The following is a 22283-nucleotide window of genomic DNA, read 5'->3' as shown; positions in this document are numbered from 1 at the left end:
TACATCCACATGTGGGGGGGGTCCGCCATGTGCCCTGACAGCGGGTTACATCTACATGTGGGGCGTCCGCCATGTGCCCAGACAGCGGGTTACATCCACATGTGGGGGGTCCTCTTACTCGGAAGACACTGCACAATATATTCCTAGATGCATTTTTTACTTTTATTCAGTTTATGTGGGTAAATGTTGCGGCTAAATGGATGTATTAATGATAAATATTAGTAAATTCCAAATCAAACCTTCATTTTGTTTGAATTTCTGTAAAATACATAAAGGGTTAACAAGTTTCCTGCTGTTTTGAATAGTTTGAGGGGTGAAGTTAATAGAAAGGGGGATATGTGGGGGGTTTCTAGTAACAGAACTTCCAATGGTCCCTAAAAGAATTTAATCTACAATTTTCTTGAGAATGTGAGAGAGACAGACAGAGAGAGACAGAGAGACAGACACAGAGAGAGACAGAGAGACAGACAGAGAGAGACACAGACAGAGACAGGGACAGACAGGGAGACAGAGAGAGAGACAGACACAGAGAGACAGACACAGAGAGAGACAGACAGAGAGAGAGAGAGTAAAGAGAGAGAGTGCTGGGGTGCATTGTGTCTGTCGCACCACAAAATTCTACAACTACACAACTACAGGGACGTTGCGGTGCAGAGTGGGACCGCGCGGCACATTTATTACTGGGACTGGACAGAATTGTGTCGCACGCTCTATGATAAAGGTGAACCAAAAAATAATGATGATGCGGCTTCCTGAGCAGTGCAGGGGCGCCAGATCCATGAAGAGCCTGCACCAGTATTCAATAATCCTCCGCACCCTGCACATCCAGGACGCAAACTGCACGTAGTAAATGTGCCCTAAAATGTCACTAAAAACAAACTCAGAAACACTTGGGTAAGAAAAAGCCTCTAAAGTTATTACTGGATAAAGTGACACCGGCTGGTCTTCATAAATAGGCCGTGGTCATCAAGGCACAAAAGAGCTTGGTCACTAAGGGGTTAAAGGGTTAACAAACATTCTATGTTTTTTTTAATAGTTAAAGAGCTGCAGTTTTGGGGGAGTTTCAGAAATTTAGGCATTACAAAGCAAAATTGCTGCTCGACTTTCATTTTTCACTCACCACCTTCAAAAAATCTATAACTTTTTTATTTTTCCATGTACAGGGCTGTGTGAGGGCTTATTTTCTGCGTAACAAATTGCACTTCATAGCGATGATATTAAATATTCCATGCCGTGTACTGGGAAGCGGGAAAAAAAATTCCAAATGCAGTGAAAATGATGATGAAAAAACGCATTCGCATTGTTTTCCTGTGGGCTTGGTTTTTACGGCTTTCGCTGTGCGCCCCAAATGACAGGTCTACTTTATTCTTTGGGTTGGTGCAATCATGGGGATACCAAATTTGTATAGGTTTTATAATATTTTTATACATGCCCTCTCCACGCGCCGGGACCCGGCTTGCGCCGTACTAGTAAGTGGTTAAAGGGGTTTTCCCACAAAGACAAGTTAGGCACTCGGTGATCTACGTCATCTCCATAGAGATTAATGGAGCAGAACGGTTATGCGCGGCTGTCTTCTCCATTACTCTCATGGAGCGATGAAGAGTCGGTCGGACCCCTCGTTTTCGCAATCTGTGGGGGTGTCAGCAAGTTAGGCCCTATCCACAGGACTTGTTTTCAGCTTAAAGGGGTTTTCCCACGAAGACAAGTGTTGGTGATAAAAGGTTAAAGAGGACCTGTCACCCGAATAATCTAGGATGAAAGCTCTCTAGCCCTACCCGAGGTGTAGCGGTGTTAAATTGCGAGCTTTATTGTAACATAACGATAAGCTAGGAAACAATGCAGTAGATGGCCCTCAGAACGAACGACCAAGCTTACAGCAGTCCGGCTTATTCATGAGGGGGCGGTCCGAGGAGGTGGTAACTGCTGTCAGTCACCGGCAGCACATGGTGTGGGAGGAGCGGTCGGGGGGAGAAGTTAAGGAGATGGGAGCCCCTCGGACCGATGACCATAAGCTTGGTCCGGCGTTCTGAGGGCCATGTACTGCAGTGTTTCCTAGCTTATCGGTATGTTCAGATAAAGATAGCAATTTAACACTGCTACACCTGGGGAAGGGCTAGGGAGCTGCTTACTTGACTAAGTTTATTCGGGTTGAAAGGTCCTCTTTAAGTTTTAGGAAGAGAGAGGACATGATGTTAGAGACAGCAGAGAGACAGTCACTGGTGTTCTGCAGTAAGGTAGGGTTGATGTTACATGTAGAAGTATATAGCTGGGTGTCATCAGCGGAGAGACGACACTGGAAACCAAATCTGCTGATGGTTTGTCCGATGGCAGCAGTATAGAGGGAGAAGAGGACCTAGGACTGCGCCCTGAGGAACCCCGACACTGAGAGGAAAAGGAGAAGAGAATGATCCAGAAAAAGAGACACTGAAAGTGCGGTCAGAGAGATGGGAAGAAAACCAGGAGAATGCAGTGTCCTTCAGGCCAATGGAGCGAAGCCTCCTGAGGAGGAGCAGGTGGTCCACAGTATCAAACTCTGCCGAGAGGTCCAGGAGAATAAGGAGCAGATTGTAGGGGGTCGAGGAGGGATCGATGGCGGGTTATAGAGAATAGACAAGGTGTTTCAGGAGTTCGGAGGTAAAAAGGAGATTAGAAACTGGTCAGTAGTTAGTAGCACCAGAGGAGAGAAGGCGGTTTTAGATGTTAGTGAGGAGAGAAGTGACTTCTTGGATAGAGAGACTGTATGAGAGGTTTGGGGATGGGGTCACTGATGCTATAGAGCAGTGATGGTGAACCTTTTAGACACCGAGTGCCCAAACTACAACCAAAACCCACGTATTTTTTGCAAGGTGCCAATTAAAGCAGTAAATTATTACTCCCTGCTCTGTCACAGGTTTAAATTGCAAAGGCAACTGAGGACACCAATACAGTAGAAAGAAGGAGAAGAAGTTTTGGATTATCATTGTAGGTTGCTTCCAGGGTCCTGGGACTGCAAGAGGCCTTGAGTGCTCTGTTCTTGGGTGATTGTGCAGGTGCCCAGAGAAAGGGCACTGAGTGCCACCTCTGGCACCAGTGCCATAGGTTCGCCACCACTGCTATAGAGGGACACCGAGGGCAGAGGCTGTTATCCTCCTCTATATCACTCTCCATGATGGAGGAATCTGGGAGGTGACGTGTCCCAGAGAGACCTCCCCCTCACTCATACCAGTGCGTGCCTACACTGATCACATGATCTATGACATCATCACAGGTCCTTCATCCACCAGTCCTCCTCTATGCACATATACACCCTGCCCGTACAGTGACCTCACACTCCCAGGGTCACATGACTAGGGGATAGAGAGGAGGAGATAAGAGGTAAGTGATCAGAGGAGGTGGCCGGGAGATATGGGACAGGGACTACGGATTAGATTGCAGTAATCCGGGATGTGTAGTGCGTTACCGGTGTCTGATGTGCACCACCGGCCTCTGTACATGGAGAGAGACCCAGCAGTGACCGGTGATGAAGCTGTGTAGGTGGGATGTGATGTAACGTGGTCAGAAACATTACACCTAGATGCTGATATAGGATTATACTATATACTATATGTAATATACTGGCTACTAGATCATTTCATACTTGTATGATGGAGACAGACAGCAACTACATATCTGCCCGGATCCTGGAGCTCACCCTGGAGATGATCTCCTTGATAACCGGAGAGGTGAGAGTCTCCCAGGACACGGCTCTTATCTCTAGGAATAACAGTGGGACATGACTGGAGAGGTGAAGGATTCTTAGGATCTATGTAGTGATCAGTGTCTCCCCATACACAGGATTACACAGTAGTGAAGAAGTCGTCTGGTGAGTGTGTGACCCCCCGTGTGTCAGGAGGATGGACCCAGAGCCCCATCACCGAGCCTCCACCTCATTCACTGATACATGAGCAGAAGATCCTAGAACTTACCTCCAGGATCACTGAGCTGCTGAGCGGAGAGGTGAGCGCTGCCGGGAATGCTGGGACATTGTACAATAACACAAGGGAGGGGTCTGGGTGATGACTGTGTCATTGTGGGTGTCAGGTTCCTATAAGGTGTCAGGACGTCACTGTCTATTTCTCCATGGAGGAGTGGGAGTATATAGAAGGACACAAGGACCAGTACAAGGACATCATGATGGAGGACCACCAGCCCCTCACATCACCAGGTAAGAGGAGACCTTCCTGATTATAGAGGACAGAGCAGGTGTGAGGTCACCTCCTCCATCATCTCATCATCACATATAGACAATGTATCAGTCACTGTGTATATTTCCTATAGATGGATCCAGTCAGAGAAATCCACCAGAGAGATGTCCCAGTCCTGGAGATTCCCGGGATATTACACAGGAACCAGACAGATGTCCCAGTCCTGAAGATTCCCGAGATATTACACAGGAACCAGAGAGATGTCCCAGTCCTGGAGATTCCCGAGATATTAAAGAGGAACCAGAGAGATGTTCCAGTCCTGAAGATTCCCGAGATATTAAAGAGGAACCAGAGAGATGTCCCAGTCCTGAAGATCCCCGAGATATTAAAGAGGAACCAGAGAGATGTCCCAGTCCTGGAGATTCCCGAGATATTACACAGGAACCAGAGAGATGTCCCAGTCCTGGAGATTCCCAAGATATTAAAGAGGAACCAGAGAGATGTCCCAGTCCTGGAGATTCCCGAGATATTACACAGGCACCAGAGAGATGTCCCAGTCCTGAAGATTCCCGAGATATTAAAGAGGAACCAGAGAGATGTCCCAGTCCTGGAGATTCCCGAGATATTAAAGAGGAACCAGAGAGATGTCCCAGTCCTGGAGATTCCCGAGATATTACACAGGCACCAGAGAGATGTCCCAGTCCTGAAGATTCCCGAGATATTAAAGAGGAACCAGAGAGATGTCCCCGTCCTGGAGATTCCCTAGATATTAAAGAGGAACCAGAGGAGAACGTCCCACTGGATCATCAGGTAGATGGAGCTGAGATTCCTGTAAATCCTCTATAGATTGATGTTATGGAGCTTCTACTTACCTTCAGAGGAGAGTGTGTCTATGTGGTCACTGGTGAGTGTGACAGGTTGAGCCTCAGATGGTCTGAGTCCCTTCTGCTACACTGCGAGTTACCCAAATATATATCCTAGACTAAGAATATAACAATGAAACCCACTTCAGGGACCTTGGGACAAAACGTCTCCAGTGCACCACGTCCCGCTCTATGCTGCTGTGTTTTATGAATGTTATTAATCACATAGACTTGTTTCTGTCGTCTTTTTGACATTTTTGATGAAAGAATAAGTCATTTTTTCTATGTGACTTTTTTAAGTGTTTCTATTTTCCTCTTTACACACAAATGAAAATGAAGGTGTTTTATTATGAAAGCAGTGATGTCACTCAGGATCAACTAAAATCATTTAATGCAGCAAAATTCCAAAAATCTTTATGTTAATGTGTAGGGATTCTGGATGATGATATTGATCCTGTGTAATCATAACTGGAGGAGACCCTTCTACCTCTAAGACACATTGGCACTTACCTTATCTTTTACAGGAAACTTCTGGTGCAAGGAGGAGCAGAGAGGAAATCCCCTCATCAGTGACAGAGGAGGGTAAGAGCCTTTCATGTATCTTGTGGTTTATTCTTCTCTTTTACGTTGCAGGAGGAAATTACATTTTAAAGGGATTAGCCACTATTTTACATAAATTGTCTTTACTGCCTTGTAGATAATCCCTGAATGTTCATCAATTGATTCAGCAGTCCTGCTACTTACTTTTGTCCTGTTTGCAGAACCTCGATGCTTTTTAATACTCTGCAGAATAGGTGGAGCTGTAGCAACAGGAATGACTCATCCTGCTCCCTCCCTCTTGCTGTCTCTGTTATTACGGATGGACTGTTAGAGAGAGGGCGTGACGTCACATGGACAACCAGGAGCAGAGACTGAAGCTGTGTATATATGCAGGGTGCACCGCGCTCAGAACAGGGAAAGGCTGAGGCTCTCACAGGAGAGATTTATTGAAAAGTGTCCAACTCCTTTAATGGTGGAGATGTAGATAAGTTATCAAGTGATAAGTATGACCTGGGGATTATTTTCTGCCAGATCTGGTCCTCAGCATGGAGTTCTCTAACAAAGTAGAACGTATCTTGGACATTTTGGATTGTTGGATAGGGAGGAGATGACAGGGAAATAATTTTGCACTGGGGTGGTGAAGGGACCAGGTTATCAACTTGAATATATAAAATATTCCATTATTTACTTCCACTTGTTAAAGGAAATCTACCATAAGGAATCGACTTTTGGAAAGATTCCCCATCCGGGGCACAGCTGCATTCCTTTTTTCACTAATTCTTGGAAGCAGCTGCTCCTGAAATAAAGTTTAATCCTCAAATATGCAAATTAATTTTAGAGGCTACTGAAGGCAAAGAATACTCCACGCCCTCTGTAGACAACAAACTCACCTTTTCGTCTGTAGGGCTGGGTGTGTAGTGGCTGCTGGGGGTGCGGAGTAGCCTTCACCTCTGGAGCTGTCTGAGGCTACTCCACGTCCCCAGTAGCCTTTGAAATTAATTTTCATATTTGAGGATTAAACTTTATTTCGGCAGTAGATGTATCCAAGAATTGGCAAAAAATCGAATGCAGCTGTTGCCCGGACAGGGACACTACTATGGGGAATCTTTCCATAAGTAGATTTTCTTTCAAACATTCTGGAAAGAAACCAAGGACCAAGGTGTCATCTGCCCATGATCGTGTTACCATCATGGCTGGACCTGTAGTTTTGGAGGTTTGATGGGTCTAATGGTCACGTGATCAGTCATCAGTCACATGACGTAGTACATATGTCTATACCGGCCTCTGATCTGTCGGCTGTACGCTGATACACGTCTTAGCTGTTGTACAGAGATACATTATTTTGTATTGTTGTTTCTTTTCGGGTGAAGACCAGAGGAATAGTGTCCATCCACCTCTTCCTTCATCTTCCTGCCATGAAGTGGACGACAAGGAATCAGAAGTTGGCAAAACAGCTCAACATGAAATGTTTCTTACAAGGGAAACGCCCTTTTCTTGTTCAGAATGTGGGAAATATTTTCCCAACAATTCATATCTTCTTATTCATCAGTGGATTCATACAGGGGAGAAGCCATTTCAATGTTCAAAATGTGGGAAATGTTTCATCCAGAAGTCAATACTTGATGAACATCAGAAGGTTCACACAACAGAGATGTCATTTCCATGTTCAGTTTGTGGGAAATGTTACCCTTGCAAGTCAAAACTTGTTCAACATCAGAGAACTCACACAGGGGAGAAGCCATTTTCATGTTTGCAATGCGGAAAATGTTACCCCTGCAAGTCAAAACTTGTTCGACATCAGAGGTCTCACACAGGGGAGAAGCCGTTTACATGTTCAGAATGTGGTAAATGTTTCAGCTGCAGATCAGAACTTATTCAACATCAGAGAACTCACACAGGGGAGAAGCCGTTTTCATGTTCATTATGCGGGAAATGTTTTACACAGAAAGGCGTTCTTACGACACATTTGAAAACTCACACAAGGGAGAAGTCATTTCAATGTTCAAAATGTGGGAAATGTTTCATCCAGAAATCAATACTTGTTGAACATCAGAAGGTTCACACAGGGGAGAGGCCATTTCCATGTTCAGTATGTGGTAAATGTTTCTCCTGCAAGTCAAAACTTGTTCAACATCAGAGAATTCACACAGGGGAGAAGCCATTTTCATGTTCAGAATGCGGTAAATGTTTCAACTTCAAATCAGAACTCGTTCAACATCTGAGAATTCACACAGGGGAGAAGCCGTTATCATGTTCAGAATGTGATAAATTTTTCAGCTGCAGATCACTACTTGTTCAACATCAGAGAACTCACTCAGGGGAGAAGCCGTATCCATGCTCAGAATGCGGGAAATGTTTTACACATAAAAGCAGTCTTTCGGCACATATGAAAACTCACACAGGGGAGAAGCCATTTTCCTGTTCAGAATGTGATAAATGTTTTAGCTGCAGATCACTACTTGTTCAACATCAGAGAATTCACACAGGGGAGAAGCCGTTTTCATGTACAGAATGTGATAAATTTTTCAGCTGCAGAGCACTACTTGTTAAACATCAGAGAATTCACACAGGGGAGAAGCCATATTCATGTTCAGAATGTGGTAAATGTTTCAGCTGCAGATCACAACTTATTCGACATCAGAGAACTCACACAGGGGAGAAGCCATATTCATGTTCAGAATGTGGTAAATGGTTCAGCTGCAGATCAGTACTTGTTGAACATCAGAGAACTCACACGGGGGAGAAGCCGTTTCCATGTTCAGAATGCGGTAAATGTTTTCCATATAAAAGAGGTCTTACGGCACATTTGAAAACTCATCAGATAAATCACCCGGTGAGAAGAAGATTTAAGAATCAGAATGTAGGACATGTTTCTGACATAAAGAACATTCCTTGAAAGCTCGAAAGGAAAACCCATTTTTATGTGTAAACGTCTTCTTTATAAATGAAATCTTAAAGCGCAAACTGTAATAAAACCATTTTTGCACACATCAGTAGCTCTTCCTGTGATGTGGAGCAGCTTTACCTTATACCTTCGTTACCGATGTCCTGCCGTTTCTTTTCCATCCTCCTCACTATCGGTGCTGCTTATCTTGGAAAGACCGTAGAGTAATCACACAAGAAACTAGATGGATTTTGTTTGCTGGAAGGGAAAGGGGTTGCTCCCTTCAGTTCATGAAGAAACACAGAGCATCATGGGAAGTGAGGGCAGCTTATGACTGGTATTCCCAAGAAGACAGGTTTCTTAACCCCTTAAGGACGCAGCCAGATTGCACGTTGAGGCTCAGCCCGTTGTTTTTAAACACCAGTGACCAGTGTCTCTTTGTGTCGTAATAACTTTATAACCCTTCTACTCATCTTACAGATGTTGGAATTGTTTTCTCGTAACACATTCTAGTTTATATTAGAAGTATTACTAATATGTTTTTTTGTGGTAACCTTAAACCAGAGGTTATTTACTTCCACCTACTTTTAGTTGGTCTAAACTGTGCAACACAATGTGGGCACGACGTCATTTTTTGGCGCATAGACTATGTTCCATCCTGCCGCACCCCCTTTTCCTGGAGTAGACACCACATTAGTTGAACATTTGTCAGAAAAAGGTCTTAAACCCTTGATAAATGTGCTGCAAGGCATTTGAGTCTGGCCAAAGTGGATTCATACATTCCCCCCACAGACTCCCACATCAGAGCTATTCATCAGAAATACAGGCAACACTTCAACTCTCTGAGTTTGTCAAGCAACTGAGCCTATTGGTGGTCTGTATGAATAGGCCATGTATTGTTTAGACCCCACTTGGAGACCGTCCACACTGGGATTCCCACGCAGGGCTACAGCCAGGTGTTCCATAATGATAATATGCAGGAGTGGAGAAAAGGTGGGCGACTCTGGCGAGTTCCATTCTTGATGGGGAATGGTGTGGAGGAGGTCCCGATAGTTCGGACTTGGGCCGTAGGGGATGAGTAGAGAGCTTTGATCATTCCCAGGAACCAAGGACCCACCCCCACTTGGTCTTGAACTGCCCAAAGGAATCCCCAGTGCACATGGTGGAAGGCTTTTTCCTCATCCACCGACAGCACAGGGTGACTGCTTTGCGGTTTTGTCCCGGGTAAGTAAATGTGCCCCATAAGGTGGTAGTTGGCGTACACTTCCTCTGGTTTGGGGATAACTGATGTGAAGGCCTTAAGGGACAGGAGTGTAAATGGGGTGCATGAAGAAAGCTCGTTAAAGACCCTGGTGAGGAAGGCGACTAATTCCAGTCTGAGAATTTTATAAAAACTGGTTGTGAACACGTCAGGCCCCGGTGATTTGCCTGCCGGAGTTAGTTTTATCACCTCTGAGAGCTCTTGTTCGGTGATGTCCTCTTCAAGGGACCCCCTATCCTCCTCGCCCAAACAAGGAAGAGCCGTTTCTGCCATAGATGCATTCATTTTGCCCTGAATTTGTTCCGGGGTCATGTCCGTTTATTGGCCCTAGATGTTGTAGAGTATAGGGTCGTGGACTACTTGTCCCCCCTGTCCCGTATTTTTGGGATGTAGATGGCAGTCAACCTCGGGTGGAGGAGTCTCACCAGGGGCCCACCACATTTGTTGGAGTGTTCATAACCACTTGTCCTTGTCCCTATACCTAAGGTGTTTCTGATCTAGTATGTTCCTCAATTCCTCTCTGGTGTTAAGTAGCTCATTCAGAACTGCTTGGGCGCCTCCACCCTTGTGGGCTGTCTCTAGTGTCTGAATTTTACCAAGTATGTCCTGGATATTGGCAGCCTTTTCAGGCACGTTCCATGTTTGATAAATTCTCCCTGGATCGCTCCCTCTAATATTTCACACTGCACTGGTAGGGGGGGGTCTGATCATCTGTGTGGATCTCAAGAAAGCTAGAGATCCACTGCCTGATGTCTGCCATACAAACTGCATCCTTAAGTGAATTGTTATTTAAGCGCCGGGCCCAGGGGGTAGAAAATGGACCCGATATGTTCAGGGTTACTGAGATTGGGGTGTGGTCTGACCATAGTGCCAGGGTGATGGTGAACTTAGGCTGCCAGACCAGGGCAGGGTGGCTCAGCCAGAACACGTCGATACGAATGTAGAACTGATGGGCATGGGAGTAATATGCTTGGGTTAAGGATGCGCCACACATCCATAGTTGGCGAGTTGTGTATGGCACGCTGTAGGGAACGTATCTGGGAGGAGGTTATAGCGGGTCTGGGGGTTCATCAGTCCAAGTGTGAGTCCATTATAAAGTTGAAGTCGCCGCCAAGTACAATTTCCCACTCTGCAGTTGTTCCAGGATTGAACGGCAGGCCGCAATCTGCCCTTTGCTGGTGAGGTATAGGGCGGCTAGGGTAATCAGGTGCCCCCACTGCCTCACTTTATGACGTAGTGTCCCTCAGGATCAAATTTAGTGACCAATACCTCATGTGAGGTACAAAGGTGAGAGATGTGGTAAATGTTAGTTAGTAACGAGTTTGGGTCGTAAGACGATCAGTTTGAAGCAGAAGAATTTGAATTTTAAAATAATATTGCTGATAAACTCAATTATAATTAATTTAATATTCTCAAAATCAACCGCAATCTCTGTTAGTTTCTTTGGAAACCATCGCTGCACGAAGTGGTTTGCTCATCCGGACTCCCAAAACAGCACTTCAACTTCCGGGCAAAATCAACATCAATTCTCTCTTCCGCCACTAGGAGCTCCGAGTACTCCTACCCGGAGCTCCACCCCCCACCCAACAGGAAGAGTGTTAATCCTATTCCATGCATGTGAACACCATCCGAGCACATAAGGGGGAACGATCCCCCAACTCACTATGACACACCACCACGCCAAAGTCTGACCTATTGCAAACTCCGACAGATCCGCTCCCAACAGGACAAACACCCTCAGAAAACACACCAAACGAGTAAGAGGTGATCCATTCGAGTAAACCAAGAACAAGCAACCTACAAGAGGAGGGACATAAGTATCAACACCAGCTGCAAAGGGCAAGCTGGCCCCAGGCCTGCACATAAGAGGACCAAGGATCCCTTCCCAAATCACTCAGTCTGAAAATAAGGGGGGGGGGGGGTTCCCCACCACTCAGGACCTAAAAACCACCTGGCTACATCCATAGGGTTCATTTATCAGCAGAAATATGTGCTGCGGCAACACTAATGGCCCCTGACCAAGTGTCTGGCTAATAACAATGCTATGCCGTGGGTATAACTGTAATATATTATCACAATGCTTCTTCACCATCATAGACTGAAGCGGCATGTAAACCCCCTCAGTATTGTACCAGACACCCTAAAGTAATAATAATAATAAATAATAATAACAATGTATGCATATAGGCATCAATGAAAGGTATACATGCAGGGTTGGCTCCAGGTTTTAGTGGCCACACTGTCCCCTCTCCCCTTGCGGACACACTGCCCCCTCCCTCTGCGGACACACTGACCCTCCCTTCTCCCCCTATGGACACACTGACCCACCCCCCTCCCCCTGCGGACACACTGACCCTCCCGCTGCGGACACACTGACCTTCCCCCTGCGGAATTAACTGACCCCCCTCCCCATGCGGACACACTGACCCCCCTACCCCTGCGGAATACACTGACCCCCCTCCCCATGCGGACACACTGAACCCCCTACCCCTGCGGAATACACTGACACCACCTCCCCCTGCGGAATACACCGACACCCTCCTCCCCATGTGGAATACACTGACCCCCTGCGGAATACACTGACCCCCCCATGCGGACACACTGACCCCCCTAACCCTGCGGAATACACCGACACCCTCCTCCCCCTGCGGAATACACCGACACCCTCCTCCCCCTGCGGAATACACCGACACCCTCCTCCCCCTGCGGAATACACCGACACCCTCCTCCCCCTGCGGAATACACTGACCCCCCTCCCCATGCGGACACACTGAACGCCCTACCCCTGCGGAATACACCGACACCCTCCTCCCCCTGCGGAATACACCGACACCCTCCTCCCCCTGCGGAATACACCGACACCCTCCTCCCCCTGCGGAATACACTGACCCCCCTTCCCCCTGCGGAATACACTGACCCCCCCTCCCCCTGCGGAATACACTGACCCCCCTTCCCCCTGCGGAATACACTCATCTCCCCCTCGCCTTGCGGAATACACTCCTCCCCCTCCCCCTGCGGAATACACTGACCCCCCCTCCCACTACGGAATACACTGACCCCCCCTCCCCCTGCGGAATACACTGACCCCCCCTCCCCCTGCAGAATACACTGACACCCCCTCCCCCTGCGGAATACACTGACCCCCCCTCCCCCTGTGGAATACACTGACCCCCCTTCCCCCTGCGGAATACACTCATCCCCCCTTCGCCTTGCGGAATACACTCCTCCCCCTCCCCCTGCGGAATACACTGACCCCCCTCCCCCTGTGGAATACACTGATCCCCCTTCCCCCTGCGGTATACACTGACCCCCCTCCTCCTGCGGAATACACTGCTACCCCCCTCCCCTGCGGAATACACTGACCACCCCTTCCCCCTACGGAATACACTGACCCCCTCTTCCCCCTGCGGACACACTGAACCCCCCGGGGAAAAAAATACCCCCACCTTTCCGGGTTCCCCTGGAGCAGCGCCTGCAGCTGCCTTCGTTCTTAGGCCTGAAGCCAGCACACGTGATCTGATGAAGTCACCATGTGCGCCGGCTTCAGACCCGTCACATACCATGCGGATCGCAGCTTTGTGGGAACCAGGACAGGTTTTGGATTCTGCTTCTAAGCTGCTCTCCCGACGAGCACACCATAGAAGCATACAATTGATCCGGGGACTCGAGTGGGCCCCTCCAGTACCCCGGGGCCTGTATGCCGGGCCTGTACATGGACACTCCATAATAAGACACAACTAAAGGCTACCTATGTATACCAAATACAGGTCGGCGCCAACAGCCTATAAACACGGCAGTGCACTTCAGGGTAGTGAGGGGGCCAATGATCGCCTACGCGTTTCAGAGAAACCTCTCCTTAATCATCTGCCATGATTAATGAGAGGTTTCTCTGAAACGCGTAGGCGATCACTGGTCCCCTGACTAACCTGAAGTGTACTGCCGTGTTTATAGGCTGTTTGCCTCTACTATGTTCCTTTTTTAAGAGGATTTCATAAATAAAGGTAACAGTTTTTATACTTACATGGATGTCGTTTGAAGCTGGATTTACTTGCCATTAGACATTCTTTGTACTACAGAGCCGAAGGTTCCATGTTCACGAGATGCCACGTCCGCACGTGTTTTTGTTTGTCCAGGAGAGCTGACTTTACATTTTTTCTCTTTTTGTAATAGATAATCAATAGCCAGCAGTGACACGCAGGTTACTTTCAGATCACTAATACAAAAAACTCCCCATAACCAGTCCCCACAATTACTCAGTACATGCTGAACCACGTAGACCAAGAATGAGGCGGACCAGAACCTATCATGGTCAGCAAATAGCAGTAAGGTGTAGGCCACCTATATTATAGAGAGCTGGATAAGATAATAAGAGTCTAGTAATAGTGCGGCCTCCATCTGTGATACTGTACATGTGCTCACCCCAGGCAGCTCCTCTACATAGTGTATAAAACATGCCACCTCCCCACAACAAGCAGAGTAATAGAGGATATCTGCCCCCTCATTGCCTACCTTCAGAAGAAGCTCCAGCCTGAAGCTCGTGCTCTTCGCCATGTTAGCGCCATTAGGAGTAGTCATACAGTAGCCATGTGCACATGCGACAATAAGGCACAAATATCCTGTGTAACATTATATAGTATACATGAGGTAAATACCCTCATGGAAATCAGCAACACATACAGCGTCAGTGACATATCCAGCATCAGAGGTAAATACCCTCAAGTAGATCAGTGCTGTGTACAGTGTGTGATGTAACTACCGCTCATAGAAATCAGCGACATGTACGGCAAATGAGGTAATTACACCCTCATATATACCAGTGATATGTACAGTGTATGGGGTAACTACATCCTCATATATATATCAGTGATATGTACAGTGTGTGAGGTAACTACACCCTCATATATATCAGTGATATGTAGAGTGTGTGAGGTAACTACATCCTCATATATATCAGTGATATGTACAGTGTATGAGGTAACTACATCCTCATATATATCAGTGATATGTACAGTGTGTGAGGTAACTACACCCTCATATATATCAGTGATATGTACAGTGTATGAGGTAACTACATCCTCATATATATCAGTGATATGTACAGTGTATGAGGTAACTACATCCTCATATATATCAGTGATATGTACAGTGTATGAGGTAACTACATCCTCATATATATCAGTGATATGTACAGTGTATGAGGTAACTACATCCTCATATATATCAGTGATATGTACAGTGTATGAGGTAACTACATCCTCATATATATCAGTGATATGTACAGTGTATGAGGTAACTACATCCTCATATATATCAGTGATATGTACAGTGTATGAGGTAACTACACCCTCATATATATCAGTGATATGTACAGTGTATGAGGTAACTACACCCTCATATATATCAGTGATATGTACAGTGTATGAGGTAACTACATCCTCATATATATCAGTGATATGTACAGTGTATGAGGTAACTACACCCTCATATATATCAGTGATATGTACAGTGTATGAGGTAACTACATCCCCATATACACATCAGTGATATGTACAGTGTATGAGGTAACTACACCCTCATATATATCAGTGATATGTACAGTGTATGAGGTAACTACACCCTCATATATATCAGTGATATGTACAGTGTATGAGGTAACTACATCCTCATATATATCAGTGATATGTACAGTGTATGAGGTAACTACATCCTCATATATATCAGTGATATGTACAGTGTATGAGGTAACTACACCCTCATATATATCAGTGATATGTACAGTGTATGAGGTAACTACACCCTCATATATATCAGTGATATGTACAGTGTATGAGGTAACTACATCCTCATATATATCAGTGATATGTACAGTGTATGAGGTAACTACATCCTCATATATATCAGTGATATGTACAGTGTATGAGGTAACTACATCCTCATATATATCAGTGATATGTACAGTGTATGAGGTAACTACATCCTCATATATATCAGTGATATGTACAGTGTATGAGGTAACTACATCCTCATATATATCAGTGATATGTACAGTGTATGAGGTAACTACACCCTCATATATATCAGTGATATGTACAGTGTATGAGGTAACTACACCCTCATATATATCAGTGATATGTACAGTGTATGAGGTAACTACATCCTCATATATATCAGTGTTATGTACAGTGTATGAGGTAACTACACCCTCATACATATCAGTGATATGTACAGTGTATGAGGTAACTACATCCTCATATATATCAGTGTTATGTACAGTGTATGAGGTAACTACACCCTCATATATATCAGTGATATGTACAGTGTATGAGGTAACTACATCCTCATATATATCAGTGTTATGTACAGTGTATGAGGTAACTACATCCTCATATATATCAGTGATATGTACAGTGTATGAGGTAACTACATCCTCATATATATCAGTGATATGTACAGTGTATGAGGTAACTACACCCTCATATATATCAGTGATATGTACAGTGTATGAGGTAACTACATCCTCATATATATCAGTGATATGTACAGTGTATGAGGTAACTACACCCTCATATATATCAGTGATATGTACAGTGTATGAGGTAACTACATCCTCATATATATCAGTGATATGTACAGTGTATGAGGTAACTACATCCTCATATATATCAGTGATATGTACAGTGTATGAGGTAACTACACCCTCATATATATCAGTGATATGTACAGTGTATGAGGTAACTACATCCTCATATATATCAGTGTTATGTACATTGTATGAGGTAACTACACCTCATATATATCAGTGATATGTACAGTGTATGAGGTAACTACATCCTCATATACATCAGTGATATGTACAGTGTATGAGGTAACTACACCCTCATATATATCAGTGATATGTATAGTGTATGAGGTAACTACACCCTCATATATATCAGTGATATGTACAGTGTATGAGGTAACTACACCCTCATATATATCAGTGATATGTACAGTGTATGAGGTAACTACATCCTCATATATATCAGTGATATGTAATAATAATAATAATAATAATCTTTATTTATATAGCGCCATCAAATTACGTAGCGCTTTACAAGTCATAGGGGACATATACAACTATATTACACTACAAAGAACAAACAGTCATATGGAACAATAGGAGTGAGGGCCCTGCTCACAAGAGCTTACAGACTATGAGGATGAGGGGGTGACACAAGAGGTTGTATAATGGTCCAGCCATTCTTTATAAGGGAACAATATAAAATAATTTAATAAATAATTTACTAAACAACGATGTTGCTGCTTGAACCAGCCATCAGCCGCCATCTTATTTACAGGGTCCTAGGTGAAAAAGACTGCAGAGAAGCCTGGAGCTTGGTATATATCTGCTGTTTGCCCGATAACAGATAGGATAGTACATAGGATGGATTAGTAAAGGGAGAGTTGACATTTCATGCAGTTAGCGAGTGTGATAGGCTTGCCTAAAGAGATGGGTTTTAAGAGCACGTTTGAAGCTTTGGAGGGTGGGTATTAGTCTCAGAGTCTGGGGAAGGGCATTCCAGAGAATTGGTGCAACTCGGGAGAAGTCCTGGAGACGTGCATGGGAGGTTCGAATTAAGGTAGAGATTAATCTAATGTCACTGGCAGATCGAAGAGCACGGGAAGGGCGATAGACTGAGATGAGAGAAGAGAGATAGGGAGGTGCAGCATTATTCAGAGATTTGTGGATGAGGGTTATTATTTTAAAGTGAATACGGAAGGAGACAGGTAGCCAGTGCAGTGATTGGCACAAACTGGAGGCATCTGTGTAGCGTTTGGCCTGAAAGACGAGCCTGGCTGCTGCATTAAGAATAGATTGAAGAGGAGAGAGTTTAGAGAGTGGAAGACCAATTAGTAGGGAGTTACAGTAGTCTAGTCGAGAGTGAATAAGTGCAACAATTAGCATTTTAGAAGTTTCAAATGTCAGAAACGGACGGATTCTGGAGATGTTTCTGAGATGCATCCGGCAAGAGCGAGCAATAGATTGAATATATGGTGAAAAAGAGAGGTCAGAGTCCAGCACAACCCCAAGACAGCGGGCCTGCTGCCTCGGTGCTATAGTGATCCCACAGACTGAGATGGAGAGATCAGGGGTGGTTTGGTTAGTAGATGGTGGAAAGACAAGAAGTTCAGTCTTAGAAAGATTAAGTTTCAAGAAGAGAGAGGACATGATGTTAGAGACAGCAGAGAGACAGTCACTAGTGTTCTGGATTAAGGCAGGGGTGATGTTACGTGCAGAAGTATACAGCTGGGTGTCATCAGCATAAAGATGATACTGGAAACCAAATCTGCTGATGGTTTGTCCAATGGGGGCTGTATAGAGGGAGAAGAGAAGAGGACCTAGGACTGATCCCTGAGGAACCCCGACACTGAGAGGAAGATGAGAAGAGAAAGATCCAGAAAAGGAGACACTGAAAGTGCGGTCAGAGAGATAGGAAGAAAACCAAGAGAGTGCAGTGTCCTTTAGGCCAATAGAGTGAAGCATCCTAAGGAGGAGCTGGTGGTCCACAGTATCGAACGCTGCCGATAGATCCAGGAGAATGAGGAGAGAATAGTCATCTTTGGATTTTGCAGTGAGGAGATCATTGGAGACTTTAGAAAGAGCAGTTTCAGTGGAATACATAGAGCGGAAACCAGATTGTAGGGGGTCAAGGAGGGAGTTAGCTGAGAGATAGCGGGTTAGTCGAGAATAGACCAAGCGTTCCAGGAGTTTGGAGATGAAAGGGAGGTTAGAAACTGGTCGGTAGTTAGTAGCATTGGATGGGTCCAGTGAAGGTTTCTTTAGTAAAGGGGTAACAATAGCATGCTTGAAAGAAGAGGGGACGACACCAGAAGAGAGAGAGAGATTGAAAATTTTAGTTAGGTGAGAAGTGACTGCTGGGGAGAGAGACTGTACCAGATGTGAGGGGATGGGGTCACTGATGCAGGTAGTAGGGCGAGCAGAGGAAAGGAGCCGGGACACTTCTTCCTCTGTGACTGGCTCAAAGGAAGAGAGTGAACAAGATAAGGTATGGGAGGGAAGGGGATTGGAGGGGTGAGTGGATTGAGCAATTATTTCCTGGCGGATACAATCAATTTTATCCTTAAAATAGGCGGCCAGATATGTACAGTGTATGAGGTAACTACATCCTCATATATATCAGTGATATGTACAGTGTATGAGGTAACTACATCCTCATATATATCAGTGATATGTACAGTGTATGAGGTAACTACATCCTCATATATATCAGTGATATGTACAGTGTATGAGGTAACTACACCCTCATATATATCAGTGATATGTACAGTGTTTGAGGTAACTACATCCTCATATATATCAGTGATATGTACAGTGTATGAGGTAACTACATCCTCATATATATCAGTGATATGTACAGTGTATGAGGTAACTACATCCTCATATATATCAGTGATATGTACAGTGTATGAGGTAACTACATCCTCATATATATCAGTGATATGTACAGTGTATGAGGTAACTACACCCTCATATATACCAGTGATATGTACAGTGTATGAGGTAACTACATCCTCATATATACCAGTGATATGTACAGTGTATGAGGCAACTACATCCTCATATATATCAGTGATATGTAAAATGTAGGAAGAAACTACACCTTCATATATACCAGTGATATGTACAGTGTATGAGGTAACTACATCCTCATATATATCAGTGATATGTACAGTGTATGAGGTAACTACATCCTCATATATATCAGTGATATGTACAGTGTATGAGGTAACTACACCCTCATATATACCAGTGATATGTACAGTGTATGAGGTAACTACATCCTCATATATACCAGTGATATGTACAGTGTATGAGGTAACTACACCCTTATATATATCAGTGATGTGTACAGTGTATGAGGTAACTACATCCTCATATATATCAGTGATATGTACAGTGTATGAGGTAACTACACCCTCATATATATCAGTGATATGTACAGTGTATGAGGTAACTACACCACATATATATTAGTGATATGTACAGTGTATGAGGTAACTACACCCTCATATATATCAGTGATATGTACAGTGTATGAGGTAACTACATCCCCATATATATCAGTGATATGTACAGTGTATGAGGTAACTACATCCTCATATATATCAGTGATATGTACAGTGTATGAGGTAACTACACCCTCATATATATCAGTGATATGTACAGTGTATGAGGTAACTACACCCTCATATATATCAGTGATATGTACAGTGTATGAGGTAACTACATCCTCATATATATCAGAGATATGTACAATGTATGAGGTAACTACATCCTCATATATATCAGTGATATGTACAGTGTGTAAGGTAACTACATCCTCATATATATCAGTGATATGTACAGTGTGTGAGGTAACTACATCCTCATATATATCAGTGATATGTACAGTGTATGAGGTAACTACATCCTCATATACATCAGTGATATGTACAGTGTATGAGGTAACTACATCCTCATATATATCAGTGATATGTACAATGTATGAGGTAACTACATCCTCATATATATCAGTATTATGTACAGTGTATGAGGTAACTACATCCTCATATATATCAGTGATATGTACAGTGTATGAGGTAACTACATCCTCATATATATCAGAGATATGTACAATGTATGAGGTAACTACATCCTCATATATATCTGTGATATGTACAGTGTATGAGGTAACTACACCCTCATATATACCAGTGATATGTACAGTGTATGAGGTAACTACATCCCCATATATATCAGTGATATGTACAATGTATGAGGTAACTACATCCTCATATATATCAGTGATATGTACAGTGTATGAGGTAACTACATCCTCATATATATCAGTGATATGTACAATGTATGAGGTAACTACATCCTCATATATATCAGTCATATGTACAGTGTATGAGGTAACTACCCCCTCATATCAGTGATATGTACAGTGTATGAGGTAACTACACCTCGTATATATCAGTGATATGTACAGTGTATGAGGTAACTACACCCTCATATATATCAGTGATATGTACAGTGTGTGAGGTAACTACATCCTCATATATATATCAGTGATATGTACAGTGTGTGAGGTAACAACACCCTGATATATATCAGTGATATGTACAGTGTATGAGGTAAGTACACCCTCATATATATATCAGTGATATGTACAGTGTATGAGGTAACTACACCCTCATATAAATCAGTGATATGTATAGTGTATGAGGTAACTACCTCCTCATATATATCTGTGATATGTACAGTGTGTGAGGTAACTACATCCTCATATATATCAGTGATATGTACAGTGTATGAGGTAACTACACCCTCATATATATCAGTGATATGTACAGTGTATGAGGTAACTACATCCTCATATATATCAGTGATATGTACAGTGTATGATGTAACTACATCCTCATATATATCAGTGATATGTACAGTGTATGAGGTAACTACACCCTCATATATATCAGTGATATGTACAGTGTATAAGGTAACTACATCCTCATATATATCAGTGATATGTACAGTGTATGAGGTAACTACATCCTCATATATATCAGTGATATGTACCGTGTATAAGGTAACTACATCCTCATATATATCAGTGATATGTACAGTGTATGAGGTAACTACACCCTTATATATATCAGTGTTGTGTACAGTGTATGAGGTAACTACATCCTCATATATATCAGTGATATGTACAGTGTGTGAGGTAAGTACATCCTCATATATATCAGTGATATGTACAGTGTATGAGGTAACTACATCCTCATATATAATCAGTGATATGTACAGTGTATGAGGTAACTACATCCTCATATATATCAGTGATATGTACAGTGTATGAGGTAACTACACCCTCATATATATCAGTGATATGTACAGTGTATGAGGTAACTACATCCTCATATATATCAGTGATATGTACAGTGTATGAGGTAACTACACCCTCATATATATCAGTGATATGTACAGTGTATGAGGTAACTACATCCTCATATACATCAGTGATATGTATAGTGTATGAGGTAACTACACCCTCATATATATCAGTGATATGTACAGTGTATGAGGTAACTACATCCTCATATATATCAGTGATATGTATAGTGTATGAGGTAACTACATCCTCATATATATCAGTGATATGTACAGTGTATGGGGTAATTACACCCTCATATATATCAGTGATATGTACAGTGTATGAGGTAACTACATCCTCATATATATCAGTGATATGTACAGTGTATGAGGTAACTACATCCTCATATATATCAGTGATATGTACAGTGTATGAGGTAACTACATCCTCATATATATCAGTGATATGTACAGTGTATGAGGTAACTACATCCTCATATATATCAGTGATATGTACAGTGTATGAGGTAACTACACCCTCATATATATCAGTGATATGTACAGTGTATGAGGTAACTACATCCTCATATATATCAGTGATATGTACAGTGTATGAGGTAACTACATCCTCATATATATCAGTGATATGTACAGTGTA

At 43.6% G+C, this 22283-nt stretch overlaps 3 protein-coding genes across 3 annotated transcripts in view; 1 reads left to right on the top strand and 2 right to left on the bottom strand.

The window, feature by feature from the left end:
• LOC140119779 (uncharacterized) overlaps positions 1-22283 on the bottom strand; it is a 654457-nt gene that overhangs the window by 470034 nt on the left and 162140 nt on the right. The gene's annotated exons all lie outside the window — the stretch shown is intronic.
• The window catches only part of LOC140119822 (uncharacterized), a 661039-nt gene that overhangs the window by 557395 nt on the left and 81361 nt on the right, over positions 1-22283 (bottom strand). The gene's annotated exons all lie outside the window — the stretch shown is intronic.
• LOC140119732 (uncharacterized) overlaps positions 3347-22283 on the top strand; it is a 52184-nt gene continuing 33247 nt past the window's right edge. Inside the window, exons 1-3 of the mRNA XM_072139088.1 lie at positions 3347-4973; positions 5551-5608; positions 6937-8456. Of these exons, the coding sequence (XP_071995189.1) occupies positions 4266-4973; positions 5551-5608; positions 6937-8456 (2286 nt within the window). The 5' untranslated portion in view covers positions 3347-4265. The remainder of the gene's footprint in view (positions 4974-5550; positions 5609-6936; positions 8457-22283) is intronic.

This window comes from Engystomops pustulosus, chromosome 2 (assembly GCF_040894005.1).
Source record: "Engystomops pustulosus chromosome 2, aEngPut4.maternal, whole genome shotgun sequence".
In the NCBI taxonomy this organism is placed as follows: domain Eukaryota; kingdom Metazoa; phylum Chordata; class Amphibia; order Anura; family Leptodactylidae; genus Engystomops; species Engystomops pustulosus.
The sequence above is the reverse complement of the archived record's forward strand: the minus strand, read 5'-3'. Positions and strand labels throughout refer to the sequence as shown.